The sequence below is a fragment of the Seriola lalandi genome, unplaced genomic scaffold, assembly GCF_002814215.2.
Source record: "Seriola lalandi dorsalis isolate HSWRI2012SDOR001 ecotype SW California unplaced genomic scaffold, Sedor1 jcf7180002054559, whole genome shotgun sequence".
NCBI lineage: Eukaryota > Metazoa > Chordata > Actinopteri > Carangiformes > Carangidae > Seriola > Seriola lalandi.
Genome location: NW_019525112.1, coordinates 60,418 through 87,097, shown reverse-complemented (window position 1 = coordinate 87,097; position 26,680 = coordinate 60,418). Strand labels below are relative to the sequence as shown.

At 40.0% G+C, this 26,680-nt stretch overlaps 2 protein-coding genes across 3 annotated transcripts in view; one reads left to right on the top strand and one right to left on the bottom strand.

The window, feature by feature from the left end:
* The window catches only part of LOC111662108 (beta-galactoside alpha-2,6-sialyltransferase 2), a 39,540-nt gene extending 31,042 nt beyond the window's left edge, over window positions 1-8,498 (top strand). For both annotated transcript variants that reach the window (XM_023415859.2, XM_023415858.2), the window contains one exon: window positions 4,898-8,498. In XM_023415859.2, coding sequence (XP_023271627.1) covers window positions 4,898-5,145 — 248 coding nt within the window. In that variant the 3' untranslated portion in view covers window positions 5,146-8,498. The remainder of the gene's footprint in view (window positions 1-4,897) is intronic.
* LOC111662109 (vertebrate ancient opsin-like) lies at window positions 615-24,072 on the bottom strand. Its single transcript, XM_023415860.2, has 4 exons — window positions 23,228-24,072; window positions 14,135-14,460; window positions 8,590-8,823; window positions 615-3,579 (listed from the first exon to the last, which is right to left on the bottom strand). Exons 1-4 carry the CDS (start codon window positions 23,592-23,594, stop codon window positions 3,307-3,309), a joined length of 1,200 nt encoding a protein of 399 aa, XP_023271628.1. The 5' UTR covers window positions 23,595-24,072; the 3' UTR covers window positions 615-3,306.
* Window positions 24,073-26,680: the final 2,608 nt, after the last annotated feature.

Genomic DNA, 26,680 nt, shown 5'->3' with positions numbered 1-26,680 from the left:
ATGATTAATTCTGTTATACAATGTATGTATATATTAATTAATTACAAGCCCCCCCCCGTCGCCTGTTATTAAAGACGTGCTCATCATTTACGACCTTCTCTTTTCAGAAATTAGAAATTTTCTTGAAAAATAATTCGTCTCTTCTGTATACCACACATTGCTGCGTAACGGAGGCATGGTGCAAATGGCTCAGTGTTTGCTTCCGAAGACATTTATGTGGAAAATGTCATTGGTAAGAAGCAACTTTGTGCATTCAGCCTCTGTAGGAACAGCAGCTAAGCTTTTCTTTTTCACAGGAAATTGGTAAGTTCTAACATTGCTTGTTAATTACTCCTTTTATCAGGGTGACATCCTAAATACAGGGTTCTGTCCTTGTCTTTTCTAAGAAATGCAGTCATTATGACTACAAGAGGGAGGGGCGGCACTGTGCACTGTACTCATGCCATGAAGGGATCTTTCTTCTCTCCACAGAAGGAATTCTAACACTGTCACCAATCAGCCGTTGTCTACCAAAACACAATCATTTCATTTTTAGATTCATATCACACTTTAATTTCTGTTATGTGCGGGTATGCCACCTCTTCTGAACACAAACAGAAGGTTTAAACACTGTCTTGTCACGTACAGGTTTTCAAACATCCCATGAATTTATTGTCAGAGTTAAAATTTCACACAACATCTACTCTTTTTCAGCATCACTGAGTGACAGGTGTGGCACTTTTCTATTTTTTTTTAGTGTTGATCATTATGAAAGGGACGGAAATCTCTTGCCAGTACTCGGGCACATCAGAGCCTCACGTCATTTTGAGTCATACAGTTCATTTTGTTTCCATATCATTCTCATGAGAACCACCAGCCTCTTTTAGGCAGTGCATTCATTTTCTTCCACAGCAATGATATTCATTAAATTGATTAAATCCAATAATAAAATACATTATTGTCAGCTCTAATATTGTTCCGTTCAGTCAGTAGCGTTGGCATCCATTCACAACTGGAACTGACTCAACGAAGCATCCGGGTGGGCTCAAGTCAGATTGTCAGAAAACATATTTGGCAGCACCCTGCAGTGAGAAGGTCAGCCATCACAGTCTTTGAGGAAAGCAACCACATCTGGAGTTCATATCAAACATGCTTGATATCTGCGTTATGACTTGTGACCTTTTCACTCAGGGCCATTAAATTTCAGCAGTTTCTGTCTCCAGTAGGTTTTTGCGTTCCGGTCCTGGTTCTTCTGGTCGAGAACATTGCGGACGAGGTGGAGAAACCCTCTAAATCTACACGTCGTCTGCTGAGGAAAACGCACACACTCAGAGAAGCTTTTACAAATTCCTTAAACTTAGCTCTTTGAGCACGTTGCATCACAGCAATCTCCCTCTCCTAGCCATCACACTGTGTCCTCTTGGCCGACCATTACTCTTTGGCTGGTCATGTTGTACGTCTTGTTGTGACACATCACAGCTTCTCTCCCATTTCAGACTGGCCTCTCTCCTCCTGGCATGGAGGACACTAAACGCTGATGATATAGGAGCCACTTGGCATCCCATATCCCCCTTTCTTGTGGTCCACCTGTCTTGGCCATAGTGGTCAGCGTTGTCTCACTTGCCCCCATGGCCTCCTGTCTATAGGGTGTATGGGGTCTATGTTGGTTCTTCTTTGCCCCCGAGTGGGACTACAGATGTGACCAGTCACTGCTACAGAGTTCTTTAATCTAATACAGGTCTAAGTGTTTGTGTCTCACTTCAAGATATCTGATCAATTTTAAAATGTAATGTACAAAGAAACAAAAGAAATCATGCAGCACAAAGTAACCAGGACAGAAACAAACACACACAAGTAGAAAAAAAACAAATATTTGGCTACATGCAGAACAAAATGATTAACTTTAGATATATACAAGTTGTAAGTTAAATGCAGGATAAGGTCTTTGTGTGAGAACTTTTAGGAATCTGCAATATTTACAGTCCGAGCAGTACAGAGGCCGGAGTAAGAGGAAGAAAAGATGGGCATGAAATGACAAATACATCAATCCACTTAGACACTGATTGGAGCCTGGCCATTTACAGCAGCAAAATGACAGACTGACTAAACAGCAACAGAGAAAAAGGCACCAGATCTTTGCTTTGTAAAAAGAAAAAAAAAAAACAGTCCATGGATTTCAAAAAGGAATTGAGCTAACATAAATTATATGTGTGAAAGTTATCACAGAAATGTTAAATACGTTAGGCGTCACAGTGTGAAGGAATAAAAACACATAAATGCTACAATTCTGAAATCAATACAAATCTTCAACCTGTATGTGCAGCTGGGGTCAGGAATCTTTAAGAGACGAGGATTTTGAGAAACCATAAAATGCTCGACCCTTCTACGTTTTTACCCTGTTTCTCATGTTTACAGAAAATGTGCTCAGTAGGTGATAAGATCTGCAGATTGTTTCATTAAAAACAACAACAATCTAACAACGACAACAATCTAAACCTCGTATATCAACTAACAGTTTTGAATTGATCAATCAATGACTATTGGGATAAAAGCATGTCATGCACTTACAGTCCAGACCTAAAAAAAAAAACCAAGGGTTAAAGACATTACGTGGCCAAAAGTAAATAACAGTTATATACTTTTGGTCTGGACGGTTTGTGTTTGTCACCTTAGTTCCAATTAAACTGAAACATCAGCATAAGACAATATTTTGCACAATAGTAAGCTACTAACATTTAGCAGCAATTCGAGGAAGACCCTCTCCTGTTTCAACTTGTGAAGAAAGAAAGAAAGAAAGAAAGAAAGAAAGAAAGACTTTCCTTTGGTAATTTGGTAATTTGGTAAGGAAGAGCTCAGCTGGCCTGCACAGAGCCCTGACCTAAACCAGTCCAACTCATTTTTGGGATGAACTGGAGCGTTGACTGTGAGTCAGGCCTCATCGCCAAACATCAGGGGCTGAATGAGATCACATCCCTGCAGCCAGGTTCTTATGGAAAGCTTTCCCAGAAAAGTGCAGGCTGTTATATCAACATGTAAATGCAGATAGTCGAGGAATGAGATGTTGAACAGACACATATACTGAATACATATATACACATATACTTGGCCATATTGTGTATAATGTATGGAATTTGTATTTCTATGGTCATCTAGTACCTTGCACATGAAAAAATAAATACAAAAACTCAAACTGGGCGCACACACAAAACGATTCTGTTCTATACAAACACAAGCTCATATAAATACTACATTTACTGTCTAAATGCGTCAGGCATGAGTCCACGTGTCACTGTAGTTCACACTGTAAGCGCAGTTATCAGGCGTGAGTTATTCCTGCTGCGTGATGACCGTGTTTGTGGTCGGGTTATATTCAGGACATTCAGGCTCTGGTAGTGACCTCGGGGGGGTTGTTTGCCTGGTGGCCGGAGTGCTGCAGCACTGGTTGAGGGTGTCGGTGGAGATCTGGGCGGTGCAGGCCACCGTGTTGCTGTACACTCTGCGGTTAAGCTTGATCACCGTGGTCTTGGACGGCATGGAGATGTTGCCGTTCTCCGCTGACCAGTGAGCACAGTGGAACAGAATCAGGAAATACCTGTAGAACTGAGAGGGAAAGAAAGATAATGTGAACATAATGTAAGCCCGCCAAAGTGTGAGTCCTTGGTAACGTCAGAGATGGATTGGCCTTTGTTTCACACTGCCAGAGAGGCTCGTTGCGCTGGTCTGCTCAGTTTGATTAGGCAGAAAACATGTCTAAGTGCACTTACATGTCCTCAGAGTGAACAGATAGGTATGCCTGAGAGGAGAGAATGGTCCCCTAATGGCCTGTTGCACTGGCAGTAGAGGCGGTTGCCTCCAACACTTACCACTGACCTTTCATTTCTGTTGCATGATGAATTTGTACAACTCGAGGCGGGGCTTTTTCACACACACATGGGACACGACAAGTTCTTGTAAGGGCACCTGTGTTCTGCGGTTTTGAAGGCCATTACTTGAGGACTGTTTTGATGATTCTGATGGCCTTTAACGTGTGCGGTTGTGGAAAACAATCACATTCTCATTTCCACTGGTTTTGTTGGATTGTGCTGCAAAAGCACAATCCAACAAAAGAAGTAGGCGACCCAACACATGGAAACAGTGTGTGTGTGTGTGTGTGTGTGTGTGTGTGTGTGTGTGTGTGTGTGTGTGTGTGTGTGTGTGTGTGATCACACTGGAGAGCAGCAATGTAGCAGGGGTAGGAGTAGGGTTTTGAGCAGAATAATAATCACAAAAGAGAAAATGATAAATGGAGATCAGCAGCAAAGTAAAAAGCAAGGTGGAAAGAAAAACAACAAAGGTAATAAAATGTACGTGGGAGCCAACATTTCTCTGTGCTGGTAACATATCAGTGTGTACAAAAGATACGATGCAGCGCCTGCTGAGGCAGGAAAACCCACTGTCTTCATATATTATGTATTCAGTTCTGTTTTAATCTAAAGGAGGCTTTTGCTGAACATGCATGCTCCTTTTTTCAGCACAACTGAACCTCACATTTGCACTTAACAATTGCATGTGTTCCCTAGAACTGCACGGTCTAACTGCAGCCCTTGACTTTTGACATTGTGCAGATCTGGTGGAGATCTTATGATAAATGCTTTCCCTAAAGGAGCAAGTGTAGCCGACTTTGAGGAAGGCTATTACATCTAACTCCCGACCGGAAAGCATTCAAGTGCGTTTCCCAAAACAATTAATTTAACCCCAAACTGCCCCAGTACAGCTGCTTAACGGCCAACAGATCAGACTGTGGCTGTACTGGGCAATGAAAAATAAAGGACACTGCTCTTTGCCAAATTCCCCTGTTGAGGGTAACAGCAGGTTTTAAAGTAAGCCAGGAGATGATTACAAGTAAATGTCAGAGTTTCTCTTTCTGTTCCCATTGCAGGTATCCTCCTGATGATGGCGCTGTGCGAGCAGGTGCACGTGTACGAGTACATTCCCTCCATGAGGCAGACAGACCTGTGCCACTACCACGAGCGTTATTATGACGCTGCCTGTACACTGGGTGCCTACCATCCCCTCCTATACGAGAAGAGCCTGATCCAGCGGATCAACACGGGCCCCGAGAGTGACCTGAGGAGGAAGGGACGGGTCACTCTCCCAGGCTTCAGCACCGTCGACTGTGACATCTGAGATATGAAAGCTGACTTACCTTGATGTACACACACACTCTGGCCTTTTCTGGCTGACTAAGGGAGAGGTGCAATAAAACCACTGGAGACAAAGAGGATGAATCTTACAAGTTTCAAATTAGACCCATGAAGAACATAAGCCATACCCCCCTCTGGGGAGGGATCAGCGTGGAGGCTTCTGAAAGAATTTGTCTTCATCAAGAGGGTTTACCAGACCAGAGACCTGCAGGAGGAGTCTCCGAGATGGATCTGTACAAGATGTTTCTCTCTGCTTTAGCTGAGCCACGTTAGCTGTGGAGCTGACTAGGGTAGCAACAGATCAATGTTTTTAGATAGACAAGTGAATTTTCAATAACTGGGTGTGTTTCAATGGTGTAAAAATCCGTGTTTTTAAATAGTGACGGGTGGTTCTCCACTTAAAGGAAAGGCCACTGTTTATAACGGTGGATATTTGTGATTTTATTTTTCTTTTTTGTTTCTGGTCCAAAGGGTTGTGAATAAGCAAAGAAGTCATTCATGCTGAATGTCACAAATGCAACACACATTCACAAACACGCTGCAGACACATGCAGAGGAACGCAAAGAGTAAAAGGCAGATTTAGTCACATAAGTCATATTACTGTACATTTCATGCTCTATAGCAGGTGTTCCTGTTTGGCATTGTTCTGATTTCTTCTCATGAAATCAGAAGCTGTGTTGTGTGTTATTGCGTGCTATAGTCACATTTTTTCTTTTTTTACTGAGGATGTAATTAAATCAAAACAAATGGGGCCAAAATGGATCTACAGTACAAACAGGTGCTCAGAACAGCCGTAACCCTGTGCCTAGTGGTCGACTGAACACTTCCCTCGGGTTGCCTTGTGGCTGTTTGGAAACATGCACTGTATACTGTGGCAGGACTGCAGTACCGTGCAGTTCGGTTGCCATGAGAGGTGCGGAGCAGTTGATAACGCTGAAGTGATCTGTGTCAGGGGGATTCTCAGCTCTGCCCCTGCAATTACCAGCCCCTGTTTTTGACGGTCAGTTCACTCTTTTATTGAATGTAATTTTGCCACAGCGTGGAACGGCCAAACCCTTCCTGGAGCTTACTACTGCAGCGTGGGTCTGCGTATGTGCAGCTCATTGCAGGGTTATTTCCTCGTCACATAACAAGCATGAAGCTCATTTCCTACAACTATAAATGTCTCATATTCTCTGAATCCTCTGATATTGGTCTGTGCCCTTCCACAGCTCAGAGTAAAGATGATTATAAAAGAGGAATTTGAACCGGTAATATCACCAGATTTGCTTTGTCTCCTCCTAGGAAGACTTTTATGTTTACAGTGAGTCAGTGCCACATCTGCAGCACAAGCTAGAGTTATTGGCTCAGTGTAGAAAAGAGGGTTACTTGTGAGGTTTTTTTTTGTTTGTTTTTTTTGTTTTTTGTTCTTGTGTTTGTTTTTTCTTTGCCGCAGACATGCAGTCAGAAAAAATCCTGCCTATAACAGAGATTTTTATTACTCGCTGTGCTATTTTACAAAATGTGCTTGTGCCATTTGGTTGTGGTTCAGTATAAGTTGTGAAAAACGTGTCACAGAAATGTTGCTTTGAATGTTGAAGAAGATGGCTCAGTAGTAGTTGTAGTAGTTGTAGTTGTATGTAGATGATTCTGGGGTTGGTATCATTCAACAAACTCAACAAATTGAAGGAAAGAAACAAGAATTTGACCAAATATTTAGCGCCAGGTTCCAATATTTCATAGTAGGGGTGGACAATATAGGTAAAATCCTCTATCATGGTATTTTATATTGTAACACTTATATACTGCATGTCATTATCGAAACTATGTGTTGATGAAAGAACCAGACAGTTAATTAAAAAAGTTAATTCAGTGAATTGCATACATGAAAAAAGTACTTCATCACATTGATGCAAAATTCTGCGAATCGAATATTACCGAGAAAGTAGTTCTCCTCACTGACGTGCAGCATCTCACACAATGGTTAATACATTGATTAATAGCAGTTGACAAGTTATGTCATAATAAATAAAAGAGAGTTTCTGATAATCAAGGCTCGAGTACTAAAAGTATGAAGGTTTGATACCCAGCCCCAGTTTCATGTTGATTATATGGCATGTCATTAGAAGCTGCTGTGGTACAAGGACCCCAGTAAAGTCAGAAATTCAGCAACTGTTAGAGGACTGTACCAGAGGTTTACAAAATAGACGCAAAGAACCATTTTTGAAACATAAGGAGATTTCAGCATTCATTTAAAACCATGCAGGTTTTCAGCTCTGCTGTAGGTTTTTACGTTTCTCTGTCGAGATAAATTACTAAATGTTTTAGTACTTGTGATTGTAACACACTGAAGGTGCAGAAACCCTGAACATATTGTACATGTATATCTCTAATCATTTTTGATCACTTTCCAACGCACAGAGCATGCAAGTCAAGATCAGGGCCGAGTCTTAAACTGTCTGTGCCGTACTGTGCTGCAAGTAGACACCATTGTCATTAATGTTGTGAGAGGCGATTGTACTATAAGATTTTTTTCTTTTTCACACACGGTGTTTTACAGATTTTAATGCATGCTTGTGGCCAGGGAAATCACATCCAGCTGCGGTGCAGGTATCACTAATTCCCTGGATGCACTTGAGTGAGTGCAATTTCCTTCTGGCAACTTCATCTTCACATCTTAATATTGTGCCAAATTCCCTTTTAATTATGTCTCAGCTGGGCAATTTAAACCCGGGATGAGGAAGTAAAGTGATAGCAGGACCCCTATGGTGCTTCTGCTTTCTCTGGGATGCTTAAGATGAAACATAAATTAATTTTTGATCTTCTTCAATACAACAGTTTTATTGCCAGTATTAAATACAGGACATTTTAGTGAAAGTTGACATTAACTTTAATGTCTGACCACGGTTGAAGCGGTGGGATGAGAAAACATGCTACACTGTTTATTACTTTTTGGCTCTCTCAGCCGCCTCCTCTCAGCTCCTTACTCTTGAGGCCTATTTTTCATGTCTGGTGTTTTTTTTTTTCAGTTTTGTTGGATCTGCTGCAACACACACTGCCTCTGGAGGATTGCTCAACATTTTAAGTTTTTTTAAAAAAGATTTTTTTAATACATTTTCCTCCTGCAGCATTCCCCAAATGAGGAAGAGAAAAAGAAGCATCCATAACTGAACATATGAAGAGTGAAGGTCGTGTTTCACTCCCAACAGCCTTAGGGTGTTCTTCTTGACTTTGATTTGTCAGTGAATTCTCCTCTTATTACACTTGAATTAATATTTAAATAGACCATTTGTATGATTTCAGCTGTTGTAATTTGTCTTTTTTACTGTGTAAATAAAGCTGTTGTACATGTCAAACTGTCCTTGATTTTCCAAATGATGACTTTGAGTTTGGTCAACAAACACACACACACACAAACACACAAGCATCACACGTTTGTTGACTTACCTGTTTATTCATAAGTATGTAGATGAGAGGGTTGATGACGGTGCTGCTCTTGGCCAGTAGCGAGGGCACCACGCTGGCCACAGGACTAATGATGTTGGGCGGACCGAATGTTGCCATCATGGCCACGACGCCATAAGGCATCCAGCACAACAGGTAGCAGGCGGCTGTGGTCAGAACCATAAACAGTATGTGATACTCTCTCCTGCGGGCTGCAGTCTTTCGGATCTTGCCCACCTGTGCATGAGAGTAGGAGAAAGTGATCGAGCTGAGATGTTTTGATAGTTTGTTCTCTTGATTCATTTCCATCTTTTATTTCCTATCTTTCAAGGCAGCTGATGGTTTTCTGTCTTTGTACTAAACTTGCAGGACAAACTTGAAAAATACAAGTCACATTTAGAAAGACCCCAGGTTGAATGTGCATTCAAGGACGCTCTGACTTCCAGCAGTCACTGAATGCACCTGCTGTGTTGCTAATCCAGAGAACAACATACGCAGACATTTTTAAAAAACTGATGAACATGTCATCTATGGGAAGGCATCGATATAGTAACAGTTTTCATTAGTTCACTGCTCTATTATGCATCAATAACAAAAGAGATGCAAAAAGGCAATGACTTGTTAATTGTAACTATCTGTATATCTATAAGATGATGAAATCAGACAGTAGAAAATCTAAACTTCATACCCACACACTGCTACCTTGTTTCCCTTCTTTAATTCTACACAGAGAGGATGATGTTTAGAGCACAACTGGTCTTCCTCAGTCTGGGAGGAAGATTATTGAGAGGACTGAGCAGATTAGTAGCAGTAACCAAATTCAACAAATCTACTTACACACAGGCGGTCTCTTGATATATATATAATCAAAGCTGTATCTTAATCCTAATCCAATTAAAGTTCTCTTAACATCACTCTTTGGATGTCTTCAAACACAGATGGCTCTTCCTTAATCTTAGCCCTTCTTTCACCCTTCTGTTATGTTGATAAATTATGATCATGAGTTGGACTGAAGTGGGAGACTTTTCCAGCTCACTGCATGATACACGCAGATACTCTACGTAACCCACTAAGCCCAGTTCTTTCTCATAACTTTATTTGAGACTCCTGCGCACCTCATGCAAATGATGTTCAGTTTTGATGGGATTTGAGTGAGACAGAGCCAGCAGGGGCTCAGCTCCAATCATGGATGATATAACTTCAATAGCATGAAATAGTTACTCATGCAGGAGATATCCAATAAATTCCTATTCAAGAAGCAAGTTGAAAATAAAATTCCCCCCTTTTCTGGTAACATTGATGTTTTTCTTCTCTCATCATTGTTTACTTTTACACTGAGAAAGTAGGTGAGGGAGTCTGTTGTTGCATACCTTCCCACAGTAATGAAGCTTTATTTCAGTTCCATGGACGTATTATCTGAAGCAGACACTGGCAATTATTTATATGAGTGACAATTATTTGCCCAGTGCATAAGCCAAATCGTTTTTCTAGCTTCTGGGTTTGCTTCCACATCGTTCGGCCAGCTGCACATTAGTGTTTCTATTTCTGGCTCCATCTGCGCACTCAGCTCAAGGATTTTACATTGAGATGATGTCACACACTTAAAGGTACAATATGTACCTCTTCTGTATTGCTATAAGTGGTCATAATGGACATTTGATCCAATTTTACGCCACATTTTTAGGATATACTTTTTTACGTTTTCGTCGTTTTAACTGTATATTTCAACCGGATGAAGGATTTCAGTCATCAGACATTTGGATCTCAAGTTCTTCAGAGCAAGAAGCTGAGCAAACGTTAGCAGCAGCTTGGCTTGCAGACTTCTTAAACTTCTGCAACGATTGACACTGAAAGACCGGGACTCCGAACCGGTAGTAAGGTTTGTTTAAAAGTGCCTTTTTGTAGACTGTGGGAGGATTTTAGAAATATAAAACCATCATGGAAGTCATAATAGAAAGAGTAATAACTGATCTTGTTTGCATTTCAAGGTTAACAGATATCTCTTTTATAATGGTGGTCTATGACTAAAATGCTTTCTTTGTATTGTTGTGATAGCACTGGCCACTGGTTTAAATGAGCAGCAAGGCTGAATGGTGGCATTGTATTCAGCTCTCATAACGTGTCCATGATCAGTTCAGACAGACACTGATTGCCATCAGCTGTTTTATTCATACCTCATATCAGTGATTCATTGACCAGGTGCTTCAACACTAGAATCAGCTAGTATCACGCAGGTGTACACACTGGGTTGTATAATCGTGCTGGTCACACCACCACCCTTCTCTATGTGCAGAGCTTCTGGTATTGTTGACTTTACTAAGCTCATATTTGATGAGAGTGGATTAGTTTTTCCAACTTGTTTTTTCAGCTCATTCAAAGTGTAAAACCATTTGCTATCATTTTGATGTAGTTGTTTCTGTCTGAATAAGACAAACATATTATAACAACATATAGGTTGACAACATTTTTCAAATGCTCACAAAAAAAATGTACACACCATTACACTATTCTACTTGTGATTTCTCATGCACTCACACACTGTCATTATGAGTCAAATTAGTCTCTACAAGTTTGCAACAAACTGGAGAATTGAGGCATTAATAGTTAATAAAAAAGAAGATTTTTGTACTGAAAACACTAAACTTAGCCACTCTAACTGAGGAAACTTTCAAATGAGCTGTTCGAATGCATTTTTGCACAAGGACGGAGGATTTTGTCAACCATTACTGTGAAAATTTCTCAAAAGAATGGATCTTTTAGCAGCCAACATAGACAGGAGAAATGATTTCAACTAATACTCAGTCAATATACATACGGCACATAGGTATTACTTTCAGACAGACTTAATGCGAGCCTGGCCTTTAAAAAAGGTGTAAAAAAATAAATAACTCGAGACCAAAGCCAAAGTGACATAAATAAATCCCTATAATATAATGTATGATGTGATGTGATATTTCTGCAGGAATGTACAATATATTGTGGAATTATAGGGAATGCTTTGTAGTATTAATCATGGTGTTTGTGCATGCACTGAATCACTGTAGTCGCCTGGGCTGACTACGGAGGGGGACTTTCACATATTTGTGGTATCTTACATAAAGAAACTGCTTTCCATCTTGTTTGTTTTGTGATCAGCTCTGTTCACTTTGAACGGACGGATGATGACACAATCAGAAAATTAAATCACTTTCTGAGTCAGCGTGTTAATTCAGTCTTCAAAAGCCTCCCGGTGTGTGAGTTGACACACATCCAGTTCCCACTCAGTGCCTTTGCCCAATGATCAGGTAACTTTAGGGTAATGATTTCCTGATCTGACATGACATGAAACTTATTAGGTCTAAAGTGTGTGACGTGTGTTAATGTTTTTGTGTGTAAGTGACTGAACAAAAGTAATGAAACTGAACTGTAACCAATTCATCTTATGTGACCCATACAGAGGTGATTATAGACCAAGGGCACTTTGCAAAAGCTGCCTTTTGATACCAGGGGTCAGTCCAAACGGAGAAAATGATTTATTTAGGGAAACCAACAACAACTCCTCCTCCTTCATTATCCTTCTGTGTTTGTGTTCTACACAATCATATTCTAATAATCTCTATATGTATAGCATTTTAAAAACGGAGGTCCAAAGTGCTTTAAAAGACACTGGATTAAAATGAGAAGAAACAAGTGGCTTACATTTTGTCTGAAGTGGAATGCTATGATAATCCCCTGCAGTGCTAACCCCCTTTACCCTTAAGATTAAACTATCTAAATCTCTTGGAGTGCAAAGGATTTAACTTACTTAAGTGGAGTGAAGTCACTCCCTAAAACTCAGCAAAACTCCATGTACCAGTCAGAGCCATGGATGCTTTAGATGTACTTAACAGTGATGAATGGTGAAAAGACGCCTGGAAGTCCAGCTATTGTCCATACAGCTGGATCCACTTACAGTGTGAGGATAATATCATTTTGCTGTGTTCAGTGGGTTATTCTGTGAGGAACTAACGCACGTTACCGGTTGGTTTCGTTTGATGTATTTAAAAGACAACAAAACTGCTTCAATAATAAGAGAAAACTACTAACAACTTTTTCCCTAACCTGCCTCACAAAAGAAAACTTTAAGTAATGAGTTCCCTTGTTCCCTTACTTTGCCGAGCAGTACAGACAGTGTATGTGTGAAAACACCTTCTAGCTGCACTGCACTCTGGTCTAATAGCTGAGTGGAGAAATTGCAGGTGTAACTTTTCTGTGATGGATGCCTCCTTGATCTACACTGTCATCCAAACCTGACATTTGCTGCTGGTGTATTTAGCCTAATTAATTCTTCCATCAAACTTCATTACAGCTGTGCTGAAGATTTCATTGATGTTACATCATCACAAATGTCATCTTCTCTCACTTCTGTTTGGGAGATGTCTGAGATGGATGTGTAGTGTCCTAGGATTTTAATGTGACTGACAGGGAGACATTGACCTTTCCAATGTGTCACCACAAACATGTCCAACTGGGACATTTCAATGGTAGAGAGGCCCAAAGAGTTTTCAGGTATATTCTTTTAGCGTGCATCAGGTTTGTTGTCACAACACAGTCAAATTTAATTGATGGAGCAAGCCCTATATTTGGGTTGTTTGCTTCAATTTTGGAAAATATCTCTTTCCTCCACTGTGGTGTGTGAGAGACAAATTTCTTCCCAGGAGGAAGCGGATTCTCCCTCCAGCAAGATACAGGAGCTAGAGCAGAAAGAAGCTATTTCTGTAGTCCCAGCGGAGGACGGGGAAGCTATGCCTTTTTACTGGCTATTTCATGGTCCCGAAGCAGACCAAAAAATTCCTGAAAATGCCTCGTACTCTGCCAGTACTTAGCACAAGTAATGTCAGATGGGAGTAGTGAGAGGCCATGTGCACTTCCAGCGCACAGGCTTGGGAACATGAAAACTTTGACCTTGACCTTTGATCTTGCCATTACCTGGGGGTCTGCAAAGGCCACTCAATACCATATGTAACGATTTGCTCTTCTCATGCAATGATCTGTTCATGACCCTTCGGCTCTGATGTTGTGTGAAGAGTCATTGTCATAAAAGAGCAATTCAAGCATCGGGGTTCTTTTTCTAGACTCATAAAGCTTTTTTTAATGTTTTTCTTTTTTGAAGATGATGTTGATGAACATAAGAAGAGAGCTTTGAGTCCACCACTCTGCCGCTCCACTAGACACTGAAATTTAATGAATGCAGTAATTAATGGATGCCGCTTTTCATGGGGTTGCTGGCTGAACATACACTGATTTGAAAAGCTTCCACAGATCTTTTGAAAATGTTCTGACCTCAAAAAGTGGACACCATTGGATTCAAAGATACCTGATATGGATTTATATCACATATACCACCCGCTGTTCTTTATGAAAAATTAAAACTATTTTAGCCTCCTTTCAAGCTTGCAGTGTTACACAAATACACAAAAGGTGGATTTTGATGGATAATACATTCAAGTAACGTGTGGTATCGCCTCAAACATCTAACAGGAAAATAGCATAAACACAAGCACACACATATTCTGTACTGTCTCTCTACCTGTTTGACTGCCCAGAGCAGCCTGCCATAGCAGTAGATCATCACCAGGACAGGTAGACCCAAGCAGAAAGTGAAGAGACAGATGATGTAGGCGTGAGACTGGGTTGTCCGAACCGTCCAGGATACAGAGCAGCTTGTTCCTGCCCCCTCTATGTCATAGCTGCTCCAGCCCAGTAGGGGGGGCACTGTCCAGAACAAGGAGTATAGCCAAGAGCCCCCAACAGCCAGCAGGGGCTTGCGGTAGCTTGGCCCTCGTTTGTTGTATACAGTCAGAGTGCTATAACGGTCATAGGAGAGGATCACCAGAGAGATCAGCGACACAATACCTGAGGAAGATAGAGAGGCAGAGGAGTGAGTGTAGGCAGCTTTAAGTCATCTGGCTCACCAAGACAATGAACAGAAACATTTAACAAAGTTTTATAAAATACCAAAAATAACATGAAAAAAATAATGAAGACAATACTTTAAATCAGTCAGTGTAAGATACCTGTAATTATAACTATTACAATATGTTTTCCATACTCATGCTTTGAAGAATCTTGTGATACGATTTCAGACACCCCTAAATTGGGCCGTACCATTCCCTAACCCTGACGTCAAGTCTTATTTACTTTTCTTACTCGCGTCAGTGTCTCGCGTTGCGTCTTGCCCCCGTGCGTCAGTGATGGTAAATGTAAGTGGCAGTAGCAAACTATCCAGTTGGTTTAATACACTGTACTGTCTTAACCACTGTTTCTGAATGAGATTGTGTGAAGCATCTACAGATGAACGCTGACGTTATCTTGTTTCTAACTTTTGCCTCAAGTTACAGTTTAGCTAGCTAATGTTAGCTAGCTGAAAGCGCCGATTCATTTCCAATGTTAGCTTATCATTTCATTACCAATATCTAATGTTGGCAAACACTGGTGCTCAGTCAGGGTTAGGGTTATTCATGTAAATAGTCTTTTCTGTTGGTGTGGTGGCTTAGTTAGTCTCACCTTTTTGGTGTTAGGTTTTTAAGAAACACCCTCTTTGTTGTCACTCAGGAGTTTTATCTGGTTTGTTAATTGAACAATATTAAAATACCTATGTGATGAAAGCTAAGTAATTGTATTATCAGTGATGGAAATTAATTAAGTACATTTCCACTTTTTTGGCTTATTCTTACAAAAAGCAGTGTTTAATCAGGGTCACATTTCAGATGTCTGAGTTGTTAAGAGTCCACCAAATGGTGATTTTCCCCTCTAAACTTCTCACATGGTTTTATTTCCATAAATGTTGAAATGATCAAATATCTCACCAAAAATCATAGATTAGACAACAAGTCTAAAAAATGAAAACAGATTTGTGAAACGGAACTTTGTTTTTTCTTCTTTCCTCTCTGATTAATGGTCTGGACATGGTCTGCTGCTGTTGTTTGCGTGTGTGGGTCTGATGTGCCGGCAATTTTGTTCTTGAATACTTTGTTGGTGAGCCTTGACTACAAAAGTTGTTGTGTGGTACGTGCTTCATGGGCTTTTAGTTTAGCAGGTGCTTGGTCAAAAACAACACATTCAAAATTTGACCTGATGGTGGTGCTAAATGAAAAGTCAGGGAATCATCAAAGTGATAACAATTCATTCTGCAAGGGACAACCCAGATTGTATGACAATCCATCCAATAGTTGATGAAACATTTTGATCTTCACCACAAATGTCAACCTCATGTTGCCAGAAGAAAAGTCAGTAGCATTCATCCTCTAGAAAACCATTAATGTCTTCACAAAAATGTATGTCAATCTATCCAATAAGACATTTCAATATAAAATATGCTAGGGAAAATGTCAAAGGATCAACCGCATCAGTAATCATTTTGGAAAAATTATTGTCTATACAACATTTTTTCCAATCCATTCAGAATATGTTGATATAAGTAAATAAGTAAAAATATCAACCTGCTGTTGTTGTTGCTAGAGCAAAAGTAAAGGGATCACCAAAGTGAGTTGGATCCATCTGCTGGGAACCATTGCTGTCTGTGTAAAATGTCACTTCCATCCATCCATTAGTTGTGGAAATATTTCAGTGCACCGACTATGCCATCTCTAGAGCTTCTGCATTAGCAGGGCTTAGTGGACACATACACTGTATTAGTCACTCTCTGGGGTTTCCCAACTATTTCACAACCCAAACCATCTCAGTGAAGTTAACCATTAGAGGTGCATAAAGTGAATTTCAATCAGTGTCTTGTTTGATTGAAAGTAAAACCTGGAGTCAATCAGGAGTGGGTGGTGAAAGATCTTTGGCCATCATTGTCTTTTTAATACAAGAGGTTATAATGCCCTCTGAGCAGCACTGCCCCTTCAGGGCAAAGTGGAGGCTACAGTGAGTTGCTATCAGAAAGTGACGAAACATCCAGGGCTAGCCAGTTAGCGTGTTAACTTCAGTAGAGGAAAAGACATGATAGAGATAGAGTTCACATTGGTGTTGCTTTCCACAGGTGGAGACAACTCTTCGCATGCTCAACATTTCTTCTAGACTGGTAAGTAAACACCTGTTGATGCTAATGTTAGCTGTAGCAAAAGCAAAACTTACAAAAATCCTCTAACCCTCTCCAGCTCTAAAGGGCACTAACAACAAAACAGAACTTGTAATAAAATCTAAGTGTTTATTTTGTCTAACTACCTAATTAGTTATTGTCAGATGATAATATAGATTAATTTTGAACCATGGGACCTAATTTAGAACTGCGGCGGATTTTGATAGTGATGCATTTGAAATGTAAATTTAGTTTCTTAGTTTCAATCATATTGTTTTTCTTCATTCTTTATCTGTGGCTGATTGAAGCTATAATCCCATCTATGACATGTCAGTAGTTTCCACACGGTGCACACACATTGTGATGGAGCAGCAGTCACCACAGGGCCTCAGTACTGGCTTTTTTCATGTGTCCTCTGATTGTTGGATCTATGTTGCGTTTCTGCATTATAAAATAGAACAGAACAAACCAATTGTTCAGAGCAGTTATCATACTTTTTTATGGAGGATTAATGCTCCCTGAAACAGCCCTGGCCAAATCTAACCTTGTCACCCACCCGCCACCATTCATATCTTCTTCTCTGAGCTCTATATCTTTCTCATTTTCTCCTATTTCACAGTGTCATGATGTTACCAACATTTTCCATTATAATTCAAAAACAAGGGAAGACTCATGACAAAACCTTTGTGCAGGACTAGTCATATTGTAATATCTGGCATTTGAGGAATGGGGAGTTAGAAGGCACAAAATCTTTTGAGAGGAAAAACAGTTGAAGCATGACAAAATGCTTGAAAGCCTCTTTTTACTGTCACTCAGAACTTATAATATACAGTGAAGATTAAAGTAAATGGATTGCATTTATATAGGGCTTTTCTAGTCTTACTGACCACTCAAATTGCTTTTATACTGCGAGTCACATTCACCCATTCACACACACATTCATACAGCGCTACTTCAACAGCACATACCTATCACACCTACACTAACACACCGATGATACATCGGGGGCAGTTCGTACATGAGTAGAGTTCAGGGTCACTTCTACATGCCCCAACTTCAGAAATGCAAACGTTTCCAATTAAAGTCAAAATAAGCTCTTAGAGCAGACATCAAGTTTTACAGGGTAATATATTACAGCTAAGGGAGAGATGAATGTGTATGTACTAAAATGGATAAACATACAGTCTATAAAGTAGGCCAACACATAGTCTACCGACTTGTGTGGAAAAAACACCTGAAGGTAACTAAAGAAAAGAGGCAACCTCCTCACATCAAATCCTCTCCTTCTGTTCAAATCTTGTTGATGGGAGCCACCAGAAATCTCACGTACTCTTCACCTTTTCATATTCATGGTCCTCAGAGGCTAAATTAATAATTGCTATTACTATCCTCTCACACAACACCAGCATATGGCCACTTTTTTTTACTTTTCCTCCGCTGCAGGATCAAAAACAAACCTTGGATCTCAACAGGTGTCCGATAACATCTTGATTTTTTTGCAGCGATTATCACAGCCTCACAGAGCTGCTAGAGAGGCTAATGCTGCATTCTTGTCATATCACAACTACTGTTCTAACAAGTTTCCAACTTGTAAATAGCATTCATGTCAACACGCCAAGCCATAATTATTTATTAACTCAGATGTTTCGATAATACTCAACTTGGTATGTAAGTACCTTAAACCCTAATAAATATATGGGCCTCACATGAGCCAAAGACAGTCGTTCACTGTAATTAAATCCAAGTTGATATGATGTTATATGTAGTAGTAGTAGTATTTTAATGTTCACACAAACAAATCTTATCATGCAAGAAGTATACCCAACTCATTTGCAGAAGTGAGAGCTCATGTAGAGGCCCTCAAGCATTTTCTTGGGTAGTTGTCTGTATGTAAGTCTATCATGGCGGAGATTAGATTTGGGCCTTATTTTTGTTTCCTAAACTCAATTTAATTTTCAGTGTGGAACATTTGTCTCCCTCCTCTGTCAATGAGAATAATTACACAAACACTATTGAATACAGTGCAAGTTCAATGAGAATAATTCATTATTTGAGTAAATGCAATAGCTACACAACCTACTCCAAATATTTTACAATCCTACACACAGTATTCCTCCAATAGCCGAAACAGTACAGGACTTTTGTCTTGGTGCAACCTAGAAAATAAAGTATAATGGAAATGGGGAGGTTATTATTGGAGGTAAAAAGACAAAACAAACCATATGGAGAAGAATTTAACATGAAAAAAACTGATTAACTCCACCCCCGTGTTTCTTTCTGAGGATTACCTTACTGAAGAAATGAACAACTGTCATCTCATTAAAAATAAAGCTTTTAGGATTTTACATTCTACAATGCCATTACAGCATTTTTAATATCTTTATGTGTTTCAAGCCTGCAATGCCAAAGCCTACATCATTCACCAGCTGGAAATAAGATAGAATGCCAATACTATTACACAATAGTGATGATCACCATTGACAGGCAGCAGTAATCATGGAATTAGTTTGACTGACTGGAATTAATATGGATTTCATCTGGATGTTATTGAATCCTATATTAACCTTTGAAAAATGTGAAGTGTTCCTTCTTGTTCTTAACCATGAAAGAGAAAGAGAAATTCTTTTTGACACATTGCACAGCTAAAAGTATTTCTGATTGCTTTCTTGGTTTAAGAGCTATTCTCTATCTGAAGGATTGTAGCACGTGAACCTCACAATGCTTGTGATAAATATTTCAATTCAAAATGAAAACACAACTAGGTAATACCTTTTAACATTTAACATTTCAGTAACCTGTAATGTCACGTTATGGGTTGATTACTATTCTAAACATGTTGCTGTTTGTGAAACTATCTATTTATAATGAAAAACAGTGAACATACTTTCACTGAATAATTCTTCATTTCACTCTCATGTATTATCATGTAGCTCTTCTTGAACTGCTGGAAAATCTAGGACTTTTAGGATTATTCGAAGCAACATGATGACATATTCGTGGTTCAGTGTTTTTTTTCACCACAACACCTTCTGATGAAAAACCCAAAAATAATGGTTGCGATGCCACTCTGACAGCAGTTGTTTTTCTCCTTTAGGTCACCCTCACTCTGGCCAACCACTCTATTACAACCAACCAGTCTGTTTTTTTTTAGCTCAAAAATATGATTTTTTTATGAAACCGTCTATGACTTACATGTTTTAGCAGCTCAGAAGTGCATTAGAGTCCTACTCTCTACCCTTATGTATGTATATGTGTTCAACATAATGCACACATAGGAGAGTGATGACCACAGCACGTCATGTCTGAGCCAAGATTTGCAATATCTATTGTCAACATCCCACACAAGCAATTAAGTAACCCTGTTGTTAAAAAAACCCTTTAACACATACATTGTAATCTGTAAATGCGTTGGTCATACACTAAATAAAAAATGTGACCTGATGATGGCAATAGATGTCAAGTCAGAGGATCACCAAATTCATCACAAATGATCCTGTTGTGAATCAAAGGCATTACTCGGCAAACGTGTAAATCTACACTGAGCAACTTTAATAAATGGATTGAATAAACATGAGTCATTCTACATCATGTTGGTCTCTGGCATTACCTTTGGTTTTCTAAATAGACAGACAAGATGATTTGTAGAGAAGATGGGAGGGACTTTCTATGTTTTCACTGCTCTCTTCAAAATAAATGACATCCTCCACAAGCCTTTTTAAATTTTATCCTTGTTTGAAACTAGCCTCAGGCAACTGGTGATCAATCATGTTGTTACACATGATGTGTGAGTAAGTGCTCCGGCAAAGAGGTATAGAAGCAGCTCCTCTGCTATCTCATCTGAAGGAGAAACAGCAGGGTGCGGATGGTGGCCGGGATATTTGTAAAAGAAATGAATAATCAAAGTCAGGTATTAATATGGTTGTTTGCAGTTTAACCAGAGCGCTTTGCCATTTTCATACACATTCAAGCGTAAGCGTGTATCATTGCACTGACGTTTTATTGTTCTTTTAACAAGGCCACCACTGTGGACAACAAGTAATGTACTGTAATACTTCTCTCATATAGGAGTACCACTGTGAAAGATGATACAAGATTGCTTGTATTGCTCGTGAGTGTTTTTTTTTTTGTGTAACATTTGTACATTACAAGTACAAAATAAATGTACAGAATTACATATAAATGAGTGGAGAAACAGCAAATGCAGATGCCTCCACACAGCTCACTGAATGGCTTGAATCATATGTTATGGCCTTCTCAGTCACCAGATCTCAACCTGGTTGAACACCTATGGGGGATTTTGGACCAACATGGTAGACATCGCTCTCTACCGCTAGTCTTATATATATTTATGTGTGTGTGTGTGTACATTATATACATATATGTATGTAAAATATATATACGTGTATTTGAGAAGTCAGTGTCTCATCAATGTGAAGCAGCATATCTCATCAGCATTTCAGAGTTTTTTACCAAGTCCTGCAGGTACAATATTTGCAGGTGAACAGCAACATGAAATAAGCATTGTACATAAGCCTCTGATGTCTGGTAACTGACAGACTCACTGGACGTCAGTACTCAGTGTGCACCATCTCCTGCGTTCATTATCATGCCACACAAACAAATACTGAGCACCACAGTATGGAAGCCCCGAGGGGAGCAAACTCAAAGTCAAAACGAACACCCGCTTACTTCAAAAACACAGTATGAAGTATTTCAGTTCACTGGAAATTCCTCCCCAACAAAATTCTCTTTTTTTCAGTGAGGCATAACAAAACACAGAAGGTGAATAAACAGAACTTAACTTCACAAGACATACAGATTATACAATGATACAGTTGTGTCCAAATGATCTATTAAGAAATTATGATCTATTATCTATTATGTATTATCTATTATCAATTATCAATCACAGGCCAAATGTATATTGCATGACTAAAGAATGGCTTTCCAGAACATAATCCCTTAACAGCAAAGCAAAGAGTGAAAATGGGAGCTATCTGCAGTGTTTGATGTAATATCTTTGGGAGTGGAGTCATATTGAGTGTCCAGTAGACTCAGTAGCAGCTATTGTTGTACAGGAAGCCCAGAAGTGACTGGTTCTCATAGTAGCCACACAACACAACTAGCATGTGAGCCAAGCGGAGTACCCAGTATACGTGAACTATCTCAGCTCGGCTCATTTCTTTTTCACTCTTACATTAATGAGACAGAGGATTAGTAAAGAGTCTATTTTTTTCCCTTAGTATTTTTAAACAAGCGAAATCGTAACCTCTTTGGCGGAATTAATTAGATGAAATATAGCTGCAGCTGGCCCCGGTTCGAGTCCCGCATCGGACGGCCTTTACTGCATGTCATTCCCCCTCTCTGCCTCCCCATTTCCTGTCTCTCTACTATCCTGCCCAATAAAGGCATAAAAAGCCCAAAAAAATATACTTAAAAAAAAAAAGTAGAACGTGGGGTGGGGCACAGGGTGCCACTGAGGTGCCACCAGGAGGATCCTGGTCCCTCTCCACCTTGTGGAGCTATGGCTGTGACCGTGTTCCAGAGCAAGAACATGTTACCTCTATCTAGTATGGAAAAGATCACAATGTTCTGCCAACGGTAGATTCGTATTTCTGTTCCCCTCTGACAATCATGGGATCTTTAATAGTGGAAAAGGGAAAGAAAATTGTGAACCTTTGGTTGTAAAATATAGTGATTATTGATAAGGAGGTGTTGCTTGATTTTCACTTTATTCTGTTCACAATACCAATGTTATAAGTGAAACAAGTATTGGGTTTCAACTGTAGCCAACCCTGACCCCTAACCCTCATGTCTGATATGACCGGCCTGGTGTCCAGCTAGCGGTAGTTTGTCCGTGATTGGTCTTGAGCTGATGACGAGAGAAGTGGGCTGTCCACTGTCTTTACATATCCCATGTGAAATAGAACCAACATATCTATACGCAGGCTCAAATGGTGCACCGAGTACCATGTTCTCAGTAACTGACTTTCCTCACCTTGTGGCTACAATTTCCGGTGCCTTCCAGATACATGCATACTCAACCACGCATGTACACACATACTTACTAAACACACCCATATAAATACTCAAGCATGAGCATAAAACATTCTGACATACACACACACATACATTCTCACAGTCAAATACATGGATACTTACACAAACACACACACTTTCTCTCACTCATGTACATATGTATGTATTTGCATGACAGCCTGTACGTGCAAGTGCTTAGTACCAGTATATATGTAGCCTGTAGCCTATGTGCACGTGAAGTATTCAATTTTGGCCTAAACGGCTTCTCAGAGTAAATAAATTAACAGATGGTGTGAGGATGGACAGCCATACTCTTCAGAAAACATAATTTATGCATCTAATCGCTTTCGCTTCATTATCTCAGGTTGTATTCATTCCCATGTGTTTATCTTGTCCATAAAGTGCTGAAGCGTATATGTCCAGAAAATCTACAATATCACCATAAATAGTGCTATCGTTATGTAAAATGCCATATACCACATTTACTTTCTCAAACATAAGAGCTGAAATAATATTTTTGCTCGGGCGTCTGCAAAGTGTCAGAAAACATAAAGTACGTACCAAAGCAGGAGTTGATGAAGCCGTACCAGCTGCAGCCGCTGCGCCCCAGCAGCCACTTCCCACGAATACTAGAGGCGAAACTGAGAGTAGTGCCGAACAAGCACACCAACATGTCACTGACACTGATGTTCAGCAGCAGCATGTTAACCGGTGTTCGCAGCTTCTTGAATTTGCAAAACAGAAGCAGGACGACGAAGTTGTTGAGGAAGCCAAAAGTCATGATGAAGCCCAGCACCACGGACAGCACTACAAAGCCCGCGGGGGAGAGGTTCCCTCTGCCCGCCGGCGTGTCCACCAGCTGCCGGTCATCGCTCAGGTTGAAGCTGTAATTCAGACCAGCCTGACCAGAAAACATGCTGCGGTCCATTCATCAGAGCTTCTCTTCACTCTGGAGCCGTTTCGGTAGTTAAGGTTGGTCACATCGCAAAGTTTATGAAAACCAGCTTCTTCCTTAAGTCTTTCTCCATGCTGTTTTTCCTCTGGGGCATGGGACCTGAGCGACTCAACGTTGTGTTCAAAACGCACATTCCTCCATTGATGTCGAGAGCATGCAGCAGCTTCCTACAAAACTGACACCGACACAAAGGCAAAAAGACACATTGTGACCGCAGTGGCACCTGTTACCTTAACGCATCGCGCGTCTCCTCTTCTTTTTTCACCAAATTCAAGTGAGCGCACCAGCTTCCTTTCTCGCCTTCATATTTTTCAGACAACTGTTATTATTCATCCCAGTTTGCACACCACTCAACCTATTTCTAACTGTTTATTTTATGTTTGGTAAGTCTGTCATCTCCATCTCACTTCTTTTGGATTAATTGTAATCCGCGTTTACACTGGAGGCTCTCGCAGGATGGACAGTTGTGTAAAGTGCCGTCTGCTCCGCTATCCAGCAGCTTTTAAAGGCGACTCTGACGTCACGAGGCATAGGGATGACAGGGGTCATGGGGGATGTGTGTGTGTGTGTGTGTGTGTGTGTGTGTGTGTGTGTGTGGCTCCTTTTTAATTGTACCTTCATTTACTTTAATTTACTCACATTTTCCTTTAATTCTTTTTCTGACAGCAGGGTAATTATTTGATAGATTTGAATGCTGCTTTACAGGCCTGTGGTGCCCAGGGCCTTCACAGTCATCACAGTCATTATACATTCAAATTCATTTAGAGTAAATGTAATATCTGTCACTTAGGTATATGTCTTGTTGAGCAACAGCTACAGCCACATTACTGTACATAAATTATTGTCATTACCGGCTAAGCAAAAACAATATTGGAAATGAAAGTGACTTAATGGATAAAACCCCTTGTTTTTATGTCCAAAAGACTCAAGGCCCTCCCTCCTACGCTGACAGTGAATACAACAGTAAAACAGATTTCAGATTTGACAGCTATGGGTAATGGTGGGATGATTACAAGCCAGTGTGAGTCATACATTCATGTTTTTGATGCAGCAGAATTACAGTATTCACTTTACAAAGGATTCTACCAGGAATGTGCTCTTGCCAGATGATGTATTGTGCTGCTGCCAAAGTGGAACCGGGTCCAGCTTTTCTTTTTTTTTTTTTGCTGAACGATTGGTTCAACAATTTCTGTGAGTTTTGGATGAAATGAAAAATCCAACAAGCGTGCTGACTTTATGTAGCGACTGACCAGGTGTGTGGTACTGAAAGTCTGAGCAGGGTACAACGAGGTGCAACACTATGAGAAAGTGTGAGCCTTTTCATCATGTTTTGTTCCTCTCTATGGCTGCAGGCACCATGATATTTGGATCATTATTCCCTGGTCTTTGCCTTTGCAATTCTAATGCTGGCTACAGAGAGTACAGACAGACGTGCGACCTCCATGACACATCGTGTACCAGCTTCTGCTTTTCACTTGCAGGTAATAATTTTTTTTCTCTGGGGTGCTTTAAACACACAGCTTTTTATTAAATGATATGTAGTCATGTCCCTCTGAAAATTGAACAAGGTCCAACCCACAGAAAAGCAAGAGAGTTCATTGTTCAGCCATCAATTCTTTGTGAGCTATGGCAAGAAGACCAAGATACATTTGTGTTGAGGGTCAGAAACAACTGGTCATCTAGTTAATATCTTTATGGACAATTTCTTAATATCTCAGCACAAGAACTTCTGTTGAGGAATGTGTGGGGCTGCTGATAACTTCATTTAAAGTACAGCTTCCTGATAACTTAAAGTAGGAACTACAGTATTTCATCTTTAAAGAAAATAATCCAAAGCACCAATATAAGGCTATTTAAAGCCTCCAAAGTAGATTAACTGAGAGCGTCACATCCTTTAACAGCCAGCATCTCTTGATTGTATATTAAAGGCTTTTAAAAGCAAAATTTAAATATGTTGCAGTAACAACTGCAAGCTAAGCACATCCTTATAGTGCAGCGATGAACCGCAAACCTGCTGCAATCGCTGAGCCTGAGGCATCGAGATAAATTACCATGATAACGAGTAAAAACTTGGAGATGATCTCAGAAGTTTCTGTTTTTTCAATATCCTATTTTCTTCCTCTGACTACTTCTACTCTTAAGCAGTTTTAATATATATACTATATACACATTCTGGCACATTAATCCCACAAAGCACAAAACCAGCAGTGGAGAGATGCCCCTGCTGTCTCTGAACTTTGCGATGTTGTGGAATATCATGATATTTTTTTATATTATGAAATGTATGAGGCCTGTTATCTCTCTTTGATCTTATTTTCTCTTTAACCGGCCATCTTTGTTGTCTTGTAGGCCACCGGCACATGCGCTGACATCACACCGAGGGAAATCAGGGAAGATCATGGTAAAAGCTATGAAAAAGGGCAAAAGTGCGCATTCAAAAAGTCCTCAACAGTAGTAGGGTTAAAGACACACGTTACAACCAAATAATGCTTTGTTCTACACTTCATCCTCTCCACCCTTGCCTGTAGTCACTGCTTATTTCACAGCAAATCCTCAGATGAGCTGCAGCTGGGCTCATTTTCAACTGTAGCTTAATTAAATAGATACTCAGCTAATTTGAAAAACGTCGATCTTGTGACTGTTTTCTCTACATCTAAACTTTTGATTGTTTTATATTGTGCCAGCACATCTTAACAGCAGTCATAGTAATAGTGATGGGCCTTTTTCACAGCAGACATTTTGACTTGTCATCATAGGAAAAGCACAGGTAAACTAAAGACATCAGCAATGGTTCACTTCCATTGGTGTAACCCAATAAGCCGTGGCAGTATGACAGTGATCCAGCGTGGAATTCAAACATCATTAATTTTATCATTTACACCTGTGCTTTTCCCACTGTCAAAATGTCTGCTGTGATAAAGGCCTATTGACGAATACATACAATACAGCCAGGGCCCATATTTTGGTTTGGTTTGATTTGATTTGTACAAATATGTACATGACATAATTTCGTTTTATAAATTGTTATTATATTTTGTTAGGAATTGTTAGTGTAGTCA